At 39.8% G+C, this 15,052-nt stretch overlaps 1 protein-coding gene across 1 annotated transcript; it reads right to left on the bottom strand.

The window, feature by feature from the left end:
* Positions 1–45: 45 nt before the first annotated feature.
* On the bottom strand, positions 46–12,425 carry si:dkey-98f17.5 (uncharacterized protein LOC569123 homolog). The gene is made up of 12 exons (XM_044196853.1): positions 12,206–12,425; positions 10,609–10,720; positions 8,461–8,554; positions 7,696–7,750; positions 4,360–4,500; positions 4,107–4,267; positions 3,898–3,996; positions 3,200–3,345; positions 2,834–3,005; positions 2,586–2,698; positions 1,934–2,021; positions 46–1,437 (listed from the first exon to the last, which is right to left on the bottom strand). The coding sequence occupies exons 1-12, from the start codon at positions 12,315–12,317 to the stop codon at positions 1,384–1,386; spliced, it is 1,347 nt and encodes a 448-aa protein (XP_044052788.1). The 5' UTR covers positions 12,318–12,425; the 3' UTR covers positions 46–1,383.
* Positions 12,426–15,052: the final 2,627 nt, after the last annotated feature.

The following is a 15,052-nucleotide window of genomic DNA, read 5'->3' as shown; positions in this document are numbered from 1 at the left end:
TTACTCCACCTGTTGTTTATGTGTACACTCACATAGTCAGTAGAGTAGAGTCAGTAGAAAACGTTTAATAATTTTTGAAGAAGTGACAGAGCATAGTTTGCAGCTTTATGATAAGTTTCATTCTTTGAGTCGGCATTGCTAAAAAACATTTCTAGGCAAGTCAGTTGAGTCTAGGTTTCAAACAATAAAAATTACACAGAAAAGATAAATTCACACATGAGTTTCACAAATTTCTGAATGAAATATCTCGTCAAACAGATTTTCCCTAATGAGGAGGACACCTGGGAGGCATCTAACAAACACAATACAAACTGAAAGTGTTCACAATAATATTCCAGACAGCTTGTAGAGGTTTTTCTACATTATTTGGCTAAAAAGCACCTCATAGACTAATAAATATATCTACAAACACTGGAGTGGAGGCATTACATGATGTTATAGTCATAAAACTAGATTTGAGTTACAGGGATCTATGAACAACATGAAGAACCCATTAACAACTAGGAGGTACACATCAGTGCATTTCAGACTTCACTGCACACTGCATACAACAGCACAGTTTTACTATGCTGTTGTATTAAAGTACTTAAATCACAAGTCTTCACTGTGGTTTACGTAACTACTATTACATGACAATGATTTATCTATAAACACATCTGATGGTTGAACAAATCACACAACAAAACGTCTAATAGTACGACAGAGACTCTTTGGAGGCAGGAGATAGCTTGCAGCTCTTATTGGTATGAAAATATCTGATAAAATGTCCGACTATAATGCTCAAGTGTTATCACAGCATTGGTTATTGTAATATTGCTAACGGTCAGAATGCAAACACAAGTGTAGGACATTCTGGTATCTTATAAAGACAACATACTTCAGGACGGTGCAGTGAGATCTGGGGACCACGGCTACATGAGATCAGGCTTTACAGAGGACATTGTAAAAACATTTCTTCTGGCAGACAGCAGCTGCAAGTTACTCATGATGAAATTAAGAAAAAGTCCATTTGTAAACACTTCTTTCTAGCATTGACACTTATGTACTACAAAAATAAAAAAAAATCTATTCACATTATGAAAGTTGTTTTCATCAAATGAATACAATGACAGCTTCTCCTGTACTGACTAATAAAGGCACTTTTTTACATTTTCAATCTTGAGATAATAAATATTGGCAGTGATCTCTGCTGCATCAGAGGTTACACCTGTCCGACTGAGAAGAGAAAAACCTGATCGTTTGGTGGATGATCATCTGTTTAGAAAGTCCCACTGATTCCACTATAAACACCAAATTATGCACTGTGGCTGATGAGCCGCTTTTCACAAAACTCTTGAAGCAATATGCCAACATGTGTGCCAACTGTCTTCATCTCACCCAGGGTCAGAAGTCATATTCTGCTGCACACTGCTGGAGGTACCATTCATACAATTTCCCCTGCGGAGTAAAATTAAATGTGTGAGATTCACAATTCTGACGTTTCAAATCTGACAAATGAAAATGTTAATTTAAACCTGCATTGAAGTTATAGTCATTTAGATTTTCATGAGATCAAACCCCATTTTTGATACTGCTTTTTCTTTTGCAATAGCCATTCAATGTATTTACATTCTGTAATGACCTCTATATACAGTAGTTTTAATTGCTAATGAGTCCACCATTCCTGCGCTGGTTTCAAATCGCCTTCCTGTGCACGAGGGAGTCACAGGAAACGGTTCAAAATGTAATTCAGCATTACCCTTTGTACATTTTTTGAAATTGATATCAACTGACATATTACCACCTCATAAAGTTGTTGTGGCAAAGTGTTAGCAGTTAGCAGTAAAGTAGTGGGGCATAAATCCAAAACAATGAACTGTAATTACACATAGTATTACTGCAGCTTTAACTTTTGTAGCAGACATGGCATAATGGCACAAAATAGAAATCTAACCTTCTTATTTTTGACGATATCCTGGATATAATCACTGTACTCTGTCATCACCCTCTTCTCCTTCTTCGTCAGAGTCTTATTCCCTCGGCTGAGAAAGAACATCACAATAATGTTCACTCAGAATTTCATTAATCACATCCTCTGTGTGTACATATGTGTATGAGCAAGTGTGTATATGTCTGATGTAAAACACATGCAACCTCCTTGACAAAACAGAAAAAGCTCTACTCTATTGAGACATTTCTCTGAGGGTTAAGGTTATTTATGTTAAGGGTTTCATTTGGAGTAGCCTGGTTCCCATATGGACCAAATGGGCATGTGTGTGTGTGCAATTTACAGTTATTTGCATTATCGATGAATCTGTTGGTTATTTTCTTGATTAATTGTTTGTTCTACGAAAAAAAACCCTGAAAATACTGAACAATGTCCGTCAGAAATTCCTAAACCCCAAAATGACGTCTTTAAATGTCCCGTTTTGTCCGATCAACAGTACAAAATCCAAATATATTCAGTCTACACCGATATAAAACACAGAAAATCTTCACTCGATTAGCAAAATAGTTTACTTTTCTGTTGATCAATTAACTGATTAATCAATAGTTTCAGCTCTACATGTGTGTATATGTTTGTATTGTATATTTGTAACCCTTACCCTGCAAAATACTTTGCTAGGAAAAGCAGGAGGTAGCAAAAAGCTCCAAAAATGATCACAAACACCACTTGTCCATCCTCTGGTATCCAGTCCCATAAATACATCACTATTCCCTGTGAGACACGTTGAATAGACACTCAGAGAATCAAGAAAAAGGAGCAAGTGTAAAATCTGGAATGAAATTATATTTTAGTGCAATGTTATTTGTCATTTGTACAAATATCCCCTGCGTGACTCTCAGGACTTACTGTGAAAATGGAGACGGTCCGAGCCGGCCCTTGGCCCAACAGCTCGTCCAGCTGCTCCTTGGAGAAGGTGTTCACAATAAAACTGAGGATGAAGAGGGTAGGAAGGACACTACCAAGAGCTCCACACAAGAACGAGTGAAGACGGATGCTTTTGTTGTGAGTCACATAAGCCCTGCGTGCACACAGAGGAAATCTGGTTTTAATATCACATTTTCTGCAGCAGGTACTATCTGGTGACCCTTCTCTCCGCCGTATACACATGATATGGTTTACTTGCTCAAAGATGCCACCTGTCACTGTGCATCAGGGGTAAACAATAATTCGAACACAGTAACACATGCTCTGCTGTAGGTTGAGAGGTCAAACCTGTCCTGCTCTAGTCTGCTGCTGATGGTGGAACAAATAAGGTCACAGTCTTTCTCCAGCTGATCCAAAGTCTTCTGAACGGCCTGGTTGATGGTCTTCTCGATGGTCTGACACACCCCATCAATCTGGTTCACACACCGGCTCGGCTAAACAAGACAAAGGCTCATGAGTGCATCAGTTTTGGAATAACTGCACAAACAGCTAGGCACCTCAAAGAGGGAAGGTCTGGAAACTTCCACAACAAATCCTGAGGGTGTTTTGACCGACAGCCATGTGCACTTAGCAGCAAGTAAAGCTGCACTTGCTCAGCGAAAATAAATTGGAGGTCGGGAGGAATGCACAAATCTACCATGCAGAGTGGAGCTTTATGGTTGTAGATCATAAGATGGTGCAGCAATAACTCAGGACTGGGGCTGCCATTGTCAAATGTGGCTGATCAAAGGCCATGGTTTACAACCCCTGCCCCCCCAACAGTGGATAACTCTCTCATCATATTGCAAAATGAATCATCCTGTTCCAGCCATCAAGAGCCACCAGGAAATCTGGAGTGGATAATTTACATTCAAGGATAATCAATGGCTGTTCGACCCCAAAGATAGCAGAGAGCTGTGAATCCAATCTGGTGAGGAGGTGGGGGGTGGGGAGGTTTGGGGGAAGGGGCACTGAATGATTTAGGAATTTTTAGCAAACAGCCTTACCCTCTGTGGGTTGGGGATGTATATTGTAGGCATCTCAAAACCACATTTGTTGAGACCTGGACGGCGACACAGTTCCTGGACTATCTGCATCATCACCCTCTGCAGAAATAAACAAATACAAGCAAATTTGTTTTAGGTTTAACTTAACTTTTTGGGGATCATATCAATCTAAACTTTATTTTTTTAAGCCCCATATTAAGTGAACTTACCTGTCTGTCCGTTTCCTTCCCGGCTTCATCTGCTTTGCTGAGGTAGAACATCAGCTTGTCTCCACATTTCTCACTCAGCTTCTCCACGATGTTGAGCGTGCGTTTGCAGAGTGCCTGGCCCATCGGGTCGAAGAACACAAATACCAGGTCAGCCTGTTCTCCTGCACCAAAAAATAAAATATTAAAAAACATCCATTGGAGAAACACAGCAGCTTTAGAGTAGATAGTAAAACTTACAGGTGCAAAGACATACCCAACCAGGTGATGGCACTGTTGACATTAAAAGGGTAGACCATGTCCCCGTCCACCAAACCCGGTGTGTCCACAAATGTCACCAGACTGAACTTTTTCTGCTTGGAGGTGGAGATCTCAGCAGACAGATAGTCCATAACACCTGGAATATACAAACACCGTGTGTACAGGTGTCTCCTTCAGGATAAATTCATAATAACAAAAATTATTTTAAAAAAAGTTGAGTAGCCGCAGGAAGCTGTCGCCTCTATTGTGCTATCATGTGCTACTGGAAGCCGCAGTGTAGTCAATACTTGGAAATCTGAGGGAGGCCAGTGAACACTGTCAACTTCTTGTGCTTGCAGGCTTGCATCTGCAAGAAGTGTGCATTTGTAACTGAATTGCAAAAATGCACAGGATGATCTGCATAAAGATATGTTTGTTAGCTGTATACACGCATTAACACATCTGAGAAAAAGCATTGATAAATTCACACAGTGGCCACACCCTCACAGATAAAACTTCAATTTTAACACACTTGTTAGAGTCTCCCTTTTTCTCACCGTCTCCTCTGCGGAGCGGCCTGTTGTCATGGTTACACACAACAGCTCTTCAACTGGCAGCTTTAGCATGAGGCATGGGACATAAAGCTAGCCAGTGAAGAACGACTGTGAGGCAACGCACTGTGAGGTTACTCCAGCACAACCACCACACATGAGCCCCGAGTCTCCCTCAGACCATGACTCTGAGCACGAGAACAGGATCACTATTTAGACATACCCCCACTATTGACAAAATAAACCCCACCCACACCCACACCCACCACCCCATCTTCCCTCGACACACACGCACACACGCACACAAGCCTGGGATGACACTGAGGCTGTTTCATAGGAAGAGGCAGGTGTTAACAGCCAGCACAAATCACATCCTTGTGCAGGGCCACTGCTGCTGTGGCACATTAGCATTCCTTTATGTTTCTCTTACATCAGCATGGACACAATATCATTGCATCTGCCTCCTATCACACGTCTTGTAGAAGTGTATTCCCACAGTCTTGCAATACTGAGCCATCCCTGTAACGCAAAAGGTGACAGGATGACTGTTGCTCTCGTAGATAAAATATTATATATGTATGCAGATATTATCAAGTATCACGATGGATCTCTATAAGGCTGCTGGTCTATACTTCACTCAGTCAGGATTGTTACAAACATACACATGCATGCATCTATGCATTACTAAAAAGATAGCAATTATGCAAGTCTATTTTTAAAAAAGTGAATCAAACAGCCTCAAAACAGACATATTCGTCCACTGTGGCTGAAGAAAGTCCTCTTAGTCTCCTGAAAGGTGAAAAGGAAACAAGAGCGATACTTGCCGATGGGTGCTAAGTTCCTCAACTGACTGTAACTGAGAAGGCTACACTGGAGATCCTGTGCACAAGGAAAAGGGCAAAGGCTTCAAAAATGCTGCATCGACCAAGACTAAAAAAGAACTTGTTGGACTAAACCAGGTCAAACCAGATGCAGTGCAAACATATCTAAAGAAAACCAGTAAACAACACAACAGCAGTAAAATCTTTGTTGTGTAACAATGAGTCATTTGACCTGTGACAACAACAGGTTGATAAGATAAAGACAAAACGACAGTTAAACATCCTTTATGTAAGTCCAAAACAATATGAAGAACTATCTCCAAGCATGTCTCAAAGGAGACCAAACTGTATAATCAGCAGCTACTCCCACTTAAGGATATATGGCGCTTTTCTGATGAGTCATCCTCAGCCGCTGTGACAGGTAAACAAATGCCTGATATAGTGCATTTCCAGAGGCGGCGATGAAGTTCAAGTAAAAAGCATGCTTGTATTCCAGCAGCAGATCATTGGTGTTGCGAGGCTCTGCAGGCCTGCGGAGTGGAGCTGTTGCTGCTGGAGTCTGGGCTGTGCCGTCTGTAATGGCTGTGACATTTCTCAGCAGCTCCTCCTGACTCCACTGCACTGCTGTCGACAGGGCGTGGGATTCACACGCCATACCATGAGCGCTCCGGTCCGCACCCAGTGAACCCTCACTCGCTACACGCTTACTGTCAACGCACACACGTACATTATTGCCCACTGCCCCCTCCCCTCCCCCTCCCCCTCCATGCTGATGCTCCCACTCAGACAGCCGGCACACCCAGACTTTCTGCACGACCACCTCAACATCCAGAAGCTTCAGACCACTGCTGACGCAGAGAGAGAGACCACCTGCCTTAAAAACAATGTGCCGCTGATTACGTCTCTTTCTTCCATGTAAGAGTAAACAAACGGCCCAAATGAAACGAGAGGGGAACAGGAGTCTGGTCTGATTTATAGAGAAAACTTGATACGTCAAAGCCTATCACTCAATGTCAAGTCATCAAGGTGAAGCACCTAAACTAGACCTCAAATCACAAAACACAAGCCTGACCTGTGATAACCAGAAACATATAAAAAAAACCTCACGGTTACACATCATGAGACACACACAGCATCAAACAGCCAACATTTCAGTCTATGCTATGGATGAAATGTTGCTTTAAATTCAGTTTGCTTTATCTAAAAAAGCAAAACTCTCAACGTTTGAACTTGAACTTGAGTCTGTTAATTCACACTTAGATTAACTTTAACAGTTTCCAGTAGGAAATATTCATGGGCCACACAGCAGAGCACTATCTTAAACCTCAAAGGAACCAATCTCTGTGTGCAGCTCATAATTACACTCATCTCCTGTTCACTATTCCTAATGCTGTGCCTCCCTGCTGTTCCAGTAAATTTTAACACTTTAACCTCTTTGTGTTTTTCATCCTGATGGCAGCAGAGGGGGGGGGGGGAATCAATAAAAAATGCAATCATTTACGCACATGCATTTCTCAAATGCATTAATTAGAATCTTTAGGTACTACAGTCAAAGTTGTGCATCAAGACTGCAGTGCTGATCTTATCACAAAAGGACGATATATTTCATGCTAATTTCAGTATCAAAGGCAGGGAGATGCAAAGCCACTAGATTTAAGTGATTATCCCCTCAGGGAATACATAAAACATGTACTAAACTGTTCTATTATGTGATATATTTAGAAATGTTTCTGTTATGTGACGCATCACATTAGAAACAGTGCAAAATCTGCATGCAGACACCAAACCTACACATAATGATTAATTTAGGGAACATAAAATGGATTTCTATAAAGAATAAGTACAGTAGAGAGGCATGGCATTTCACTTGGGAGCAAAATCCGAACATTTTCAGTACAACCGTGGCAAATAATTTAAATAGTGCACTTTTCAGAAAGCCATTATGAGTTACTGAAGCTAAAACAAGAAGAAAGGGCTTACCGTTGAACTCAAGGAGTGGTCGAAAGTGAGGGTAGAGATGTAGCGTTGCATTCCCCTGTGAAAGAGTTAAAAAGACAATGTGAGAAAACCCGAAGAGGCAAATATTCATCTGCAGTTTGCTACAACAGAGTCCTCTCTCTTCTCGGTACTTCGCACTCAAGTCTTACACCAGCTGCTGTGCTGCAGCTCAGTACGCTCGCTTTAAGCTTTTCATAGGAGATTATCCTTCCATTCTGCAGTCCTGCACTGCAAATATATTATTCATCTTCATCACCTTCACCACAACAGGATATGAACAGAGAGGCAGAGGAAAAGGATGAGAGAAGACGGAGAGACAGGTGTCTCCCAAGCTTGTTTATATGCTGCAAAGATGCCTCTGTGTGTGTATGTGTCTATACAACAAAGCCACTCATTGGAGCAGCATACAGAATGAGAAATCCCCACTGACTGAGGGAGCGCCCTCCGTACACGCTTAACGTATCGCTTCATCAACCTTTATGACCGGCTGCAGCTTCAGTTACCATTATTGAAGTAAAAAATTGAAAAATCCCTCAGCCAAAAATACTGTTGGTTAACAAACACAGATAAGATCTGGAAATAAATTGTAAAAGCATTCAAATGAAGCACGCAACACAAAGCTGTTTGTAAGAGGTGGCTAACATGGTTCTCTTTTCAAGCATTAGTTGGTACTTCTGTTAAAGGGCTTTTAAACACACTGAATACCAAGTCCTTGTGTATCGGTGCTGGAAATGTTGCTGTTCTTACCGTCAGTGATTCTCTTTTGCGACCACTTGTGATGAACGTGAACCCCTGTGTTTCAATGGCGACGCCTGCTTTCTGTATGTGCTCCTCAACATACCTAAAATGACAGCAATGGGCTTCAAATGCATCAAAAACTGTGCGTGCACGGGATCTAAAGCAACAACAGCTCTTATTCCTAGTAGGGCTGCAACTTGCAATTATTTTCATTATCGGTTTATCTCTTGATTATTTTTGCAACTAATCATTAATAGTTTAGTTTTAAATGTCAGAAAATAGTGAAAAATTACATCATCATTATTCCTCAGTGCACAAAGCGACATCTTCATATTGCTTATTATGTCCGACCAAAAGTACCAAACCCAAAGATATTTCATTTACAATCACATAAAGCAGAACAATCCTCACATTTGAGAGGCTGGAATAAGTGAGTGTTCAGCATTTTTCTTGAAAAATGACAACAGAAATTAATCGATTATCCAATTGTTCCTAATTCATTTTCTGTCTATCAGCTAATCAATTGATTGTTTAATAATTTCAACACCAATTCCAATAAACTAGCCGGGTACCTGCGTAAAAGGCCTGTTTATATGTTAGAGGACTGGTTGAAGGTGTGATGTGAACCTGTGATCACACGTGAATTAACAATAAATTACACACAGTCAAACAGGAAAGAACAACTTGAAATGTACAGACAGTCAGATAAAACAGCCGTGTATACTCTCATCTTCTCCAATCCAGCGAGTTTTCAGTATTAATAATAAATGTGAGAAAACTAGTGCTTCCTCTCAGGGAGAATGCCAATTATTTCCCCAACCAACAAAGTGCTGCAATACAAAAAACGCTATGGTCTTAACTATTTCATTTTCTGTTTACTCTCACCCTTAAACAGCCCGTACATCAACAAGTTCATGCTAAAAGCACCTACAGACGCAGGGTAGGCCCCTCCCCCACTCTAAAATATGTGAGATCAGTGACTGTTAGCATGATTGACAGCTGTGTTCCTTATGGAGGTGGTTGAAAACACATTCCTGAAATAGCTGACGGTAACATTTCAACTGTAGAGAGTTTTTCAACCCCTCAAACACAACACCAGGGTTGTGCGATATATAATAATTTCTTACCAAAAGTAGAGCCAAAATAATTAATCAATTAGAATTTAACAGAAGTTAATTGGCAAAGTTTTGGTGAGTGATTAGTTGTTTAAATTAAAAGTGAACATTTGCTTCTTTCCTTTGTCATAAATGGAATAACTTAAAGTTTTAGACAGTTCATCCAACAAAAAAAAGCAATTTTGAAGATGTCCCCCTGGGCTCTGGGAACTTGTGATGGACAGTTTTCACTGTTCTCTGACTTTTTATGGACAAAACAATTAAATGAGAAAATAATCAAAAGATTAATTGATAAAGAAATTAATCGTTGCAGCTCTAACCATAAGACCGTAGAAATTTGACAATTTGAGATTTTGCTGTGCCGTTTATAACCCAATATCCCAATATGTTGTGGGTTGTGGGGAATGTGCTATCAATTAGCAATCACTGAGACAGTTTGATGGAAATATTGTATTTACAGGATGTTAGGATTAATGTGATGAAGTACCTGGATATGTCACGTATTTAATTTGTTGTATTAGCCAAAAACAGACATGTCCATCTGGTTATTTGATCTACAAATGGGTATCTACAATCTCTAAAAAACACACTACATCACGATACATATGGTTATGGAGACATCAAATTACATGTAATGTGATAGAGGATTTTATCCATATCGCCTTCCCCTTAATCCTCATGTTCAATCAGAATTAGCTCAAGAGAGTAAAAAAAAGAATAAAACTTGGGAAGTAAGGTCCTTATTTTCTCCCCTTTTTATTTTCTGTAGCTTCTGCAAGTAAAACACTCAACTGGCATGCAAAATGATAAACTAGACCTATTTGTCTTTCCCTGTCAACTTTGTAAATCCTATAAATACACATTTCCTGTGACAAATCTGCTGAACTTTCTGCAAACCACAAAGCGCTTTTTAAAAGTCATGTGTGAAGATGATATTTCTGTGTCACTTGTTACCAAACTCTCACTCACACATGGAGCAGAGCATGTGATGGTCAGGCAGCTGAATGGTACTGTAGATCCCATTAAAAAATAGAGATATTACCAGTTAATGAAGGAGCTCTTCCCTGCAGAGTGGTTACCCATTATCATCACTATAATCTTCTTTCTGGGAGGCAGGAGCCGGACTCCAAGACTGCTGGCAATCTTCACCAGGCCTGAAAGCACACACACACACACACACACACACACACACACACACACACACACACACACACACAGCCATGAAATAAAATACTGTCATTTTAAATTGTGAGTCAAAATATCTAAATAGTAGGCCTACCTATGTGCATAGTTTACCAATGCTTGGTAAAAACAAATAAACAATCAGTAATAGGAAAATATATTTGAACGTTCCAATAAAGTTTACACAGTCTCAGTCATGGCATCCAAAAAAATAAAAAATACAGAGCTGATCATCCATTAAAATTAATTTCAGTCTAATTTCTAAAAATCTAATCTAGGCAGGGAAAGTGAAAGAGCAGCATTTAGCCTCCCTCAATGAGGAGCCTTTGAGCAAAGCCTTTAACCACCAAACCGCTCCAGTGAAGCAGCTCAGTGGTCAGCCGGTCAGACTGTGTTTGTACTGGGCATCTTCCAGGTGTGGCTGTGTGTAAATGTGTGTGAGTGTGAACAGGGCTTACAAGTGACTTCAAATCATTTCCAAGGTTTCTTTGAAAGAACGATGTCATTTGGAAACATTTACAGGGAAAATGGAGACTGTGTTCAATTGGTACATTTCAAGTTAATTAATTCCACTTAATTGCTCATGTAACCTCAAGAGTCTTCTTGTCAGGACAGAGCAGGTTAGCTGAACGAACAAAAATGCCACATAAGCATAAAATTCAGTCAACTGATTAATCGAAAAAATAATCATCAGATCGATAATGAAAATAATCATTAGTTGTAGCTCTAAAACAAATGACTATTTAGTCTTTAATTGGTACCAAGTTACTGAGTTCCTTCCAGGAAACTGTCAGGAAATGATGAACCAGTAAAATAAAGTGTTAAAAACTGGAAAGTCAAGTCTGGAGCTCAAATTTACTACCAGTCTTACTTTGTCTGTTTAACACTGGTCTGAACAATCTCTCTCATTATTCATTGTTACTGAAATAAAGCAGCTATAGGCCTGTTATACTAGTATACTGTAATAACTAAGACAGGTCTTGTGTGTGTGCGCGCGCGCAGCAAAGTCTGCACACGCGCGCGCGCGCACGCACACACACACACAGAGTGAACTACACAAGAAGATTATTGTTGAAGACACCAGAGAAACCCAAGAAGTCACTTATCTGGTTCAGTATTCGCCTCATGTTTAAACCAAACCCCCTGTGCTGAACAGCAGAGCACATTGCAGCAGTGTAAGCTGACAGAGGAAGATGTAGGCGCTGCCCTGCGGAGCCGCCGAGGAGCCACACCGGTGCTCAATGTCAAGTGTTTGACACTGACAGGCAGCTGCTGCAGAACACCACCCACTTTACATATCAAACCAGCCGAGTTTTACGATCACTGCAAACTTCAGACTGAGTCCTACGAAACCACTAAGTTACATAACAGCACAACTATGCGTGCTTGTTTCAGCTTTACCGTCCTAACTCAGCTGTAACGTTGGCTCTTATAAATCCAGGTTATTGATTATTTACCGTTTTCGCTGTCGACATATAAACTGTGGCATTCTTTCAGTATCTTCTCACTCGGCGTAGTGATCGCAGACTCCAGAGGGTTTGCCACAGACCGGGGCTTTCTGCCCGACATTATGACCACCAGCCACCAGCAGCCTCTCTCTGCTGTTTCCTAAAACCACCAGGGGAAGAGTTTCAGTGTTGCACAAACGCTCTCCCGTGCGGATAAAGCGCCCCCCGGCGGTCAAACACTGGCAGACACCAAGGACAGACTCACTGTGCACAGGCAACCTTTCAAACCTGCCGGATTTTAATCTACATCTTCAGGAATTACACTTGACCCTTGGACCTGACTAAAATTGCTGGCTGGATTACCAAAGCAGGCAAATGCCCAGGGGTTCCACACCCTCAAGGGCCCCACAGACCCCTGATGACCTGTGCAGCAATTACTTTGTCATAATTCAATTAATTGCACATCTCTTTGGTAATATGTACGGAAGCACAATATAAAGTAAAATGGTGAGCATTTTTAGATATCTATACCAGACTTTTATTTGTTCCATACTCAGGTTTTTATGATTGTCAACATCTACTTTTAGCAGTTTAAATCTTTTATTTGGCATTATGCTTACACAGTGCATTTTCATAAATAATTTAGCTTTGAATCAAATTATATCAAAACTAACATGGGGCCCGCAGCTAATATTTGCTCCTTAGAAGAAGTATTCATATCCTGTAAAAGTAGTAATACCACTATTTAAAAATACCCCACAAGTAAAAGCGCCACCTTCAAGATGTCCATAAGTATTATGGGCTAACTGTACCTGAAGTATCAAAAGTAGAAGCCTACTTGTTATCAGTGGTGGAAGAAGTATTCAGATCCTTTACTAATACCGCACTGTGAAAATACTCCACTGCAAGTAAAAGTCCTGCATTCAAAATCTTACCAAAATAAAAGTATAGAAGTATTATCAGCAAAATGCACTTAGGAAAGTATCAAAAGTAAAAGTACTCATTCTGCAGTAAAATGTTCCCTGTCAGTGTTTTACTGTTAAATATGATGTTCCTGGATTAATATTAATGTATGTATGTATGTTGCATTTTACTGCTGTAGATGTTTAAGATTGAGCTAATTTTAACTACTTTATATACTGTTGGGTAGTTTAATCTACAGCAATGCAGTATAGTGTATTTAGTTATAGTGCACATAGTGTTGTATAGTGCAGTGTTGTATTATGTTTATCATGTGTTGACTTAACTATGGTCATGAAGCATATTTGAATTGACTTGATAGTGGAATAAAAGTGGAGTAAAAGTTATAATATTTTCCCGCTGAAATGTAGAGGGTTAGAAGTATAAAGTAGTAGGAAATAAAGTACAAGTACCTCTGAACTGTACTTGAGTGAATGTACGTTCCACCAGCGCTTTTACGCCATGTTGTACACAGAAAACATGGATTCTTACTTGCTTGTCAACACTGTGCCCATAATTATTTTCACTATTTAATGCTGTTGTAACCTCAGCTGCCCACTTGCAACATTGAAGCTTAAATTAGGTCATTTGAGGACAGGAACAAATGAGGCATTAAGTCAAATAATAGTTAGATTAATGAGAGTCAATATTAATTTTTATAAATGATTTTGGAAAGTTGTTGCTGTTGTTTATTTGTGTCATGAACATATAAGTGCCCAGCCCACATGGACTTACATAAAAGAAACATTGCAGAGGTGAAACAACAAAAACAACAATAATAATAACGTGTTACAGATAACATTACATTGCAAACAAACACACTTGTCTCTTAACTCAAGTCTTTCAAAATCATCTGATTTTGTAGAGGTGGTCAGTATATTTATAATTAAGTATGGTAGCTCAAACATTTTTTAGTTTTACATCACAGCCTAATGGGTTTTATTTGGATGAGAGGGCTTCTAGCAGCAAATCACACAATGCTCCCAGAGCTGCTACAATTACTGCCACATGAGTGTTTCTTTTATCTGCTGTCTGTGGAGCAGCTCCAGGATCTGTCTGCTGCTCACAAAACCAAATCTGTACATTATTAAAAATAACACAATAACATGTCTTGATTCTATTTTGGAGTGGATTTTCTCTTCAAACAAATGGCCAAATGGCGGCGTGAGCACATTCTCTTGCAGGATTAAAAGTTTTTGGCCAGAAACTAGTCGCCTATTTGGGTCATGTATGCAGAACAGCGTGCCCTCAAAAAGCCTCATAGTAGTCTACCTATGGACTGATGTTGGCAGCAATCTAGAGCAACTGATGCTGTTGTTGGAATTCACTTGTGTTTAGAAATTAGTTGTTCTATCGGAGACCTGAAGTTACAGACCTAAACGCCATAAACAGAAAAATGCATTCATGTTTTGTAGAGTTACAAATCAATTTTGATTCCTTCTTACATTTTCCACTGACTTGATAATAAATTTGGGTTGAAAGCACTTAAAACATGCTATTAATGTGTTCATACATACATTTTTGAATATGATAATAACTTGTTATTGTAGATGTTCTGCCAGTAATTAAATATATTAAACAAAGTATTCTTTTACACTACTGAAAATATTATTACAACTAGGCAGTTGTATGAATCTTGTGTACTCTACAGTGCTCTGCTGATCATAATCTTTTCTGGCACATGAATAAAAAACCTTGTGATCATGTCTGTATGTAGAACTGGATTATAAGGAGGATGGTATTTTAAAATCATTTTTAAAAGGCTGTGAGCATAAAAAGGCATGTGAAGTGTCTCATTCTATTCATTTAGACAACAAAGGATAACCCAAGGGCAAGCCTAAGCACCATGCAGGCATGTGCTTTAAGGGGTTAATGAGTCCCCCCCCCTGGAGCTGA

Source organism: Siniperca chuatsi, linkage group LG5, assembly GCF_020085105.1.
Source record: "Siniperca chuatsi isolate FFG_IHB_CAS linkage group LG5, ASM2008510v1, whole genome shotgun sequence".
NCBI classification, from domain to species: domain Eukaryota; kingdom Metazoa; phylum Chordata; class Actinopteri; order Centrarchiformes; family Sinipercidae; genus Siniperca; species Siniperca chuatsi.
This window is presented reverse-complemented; position numbering and strand designations above follow the sequence as displayed.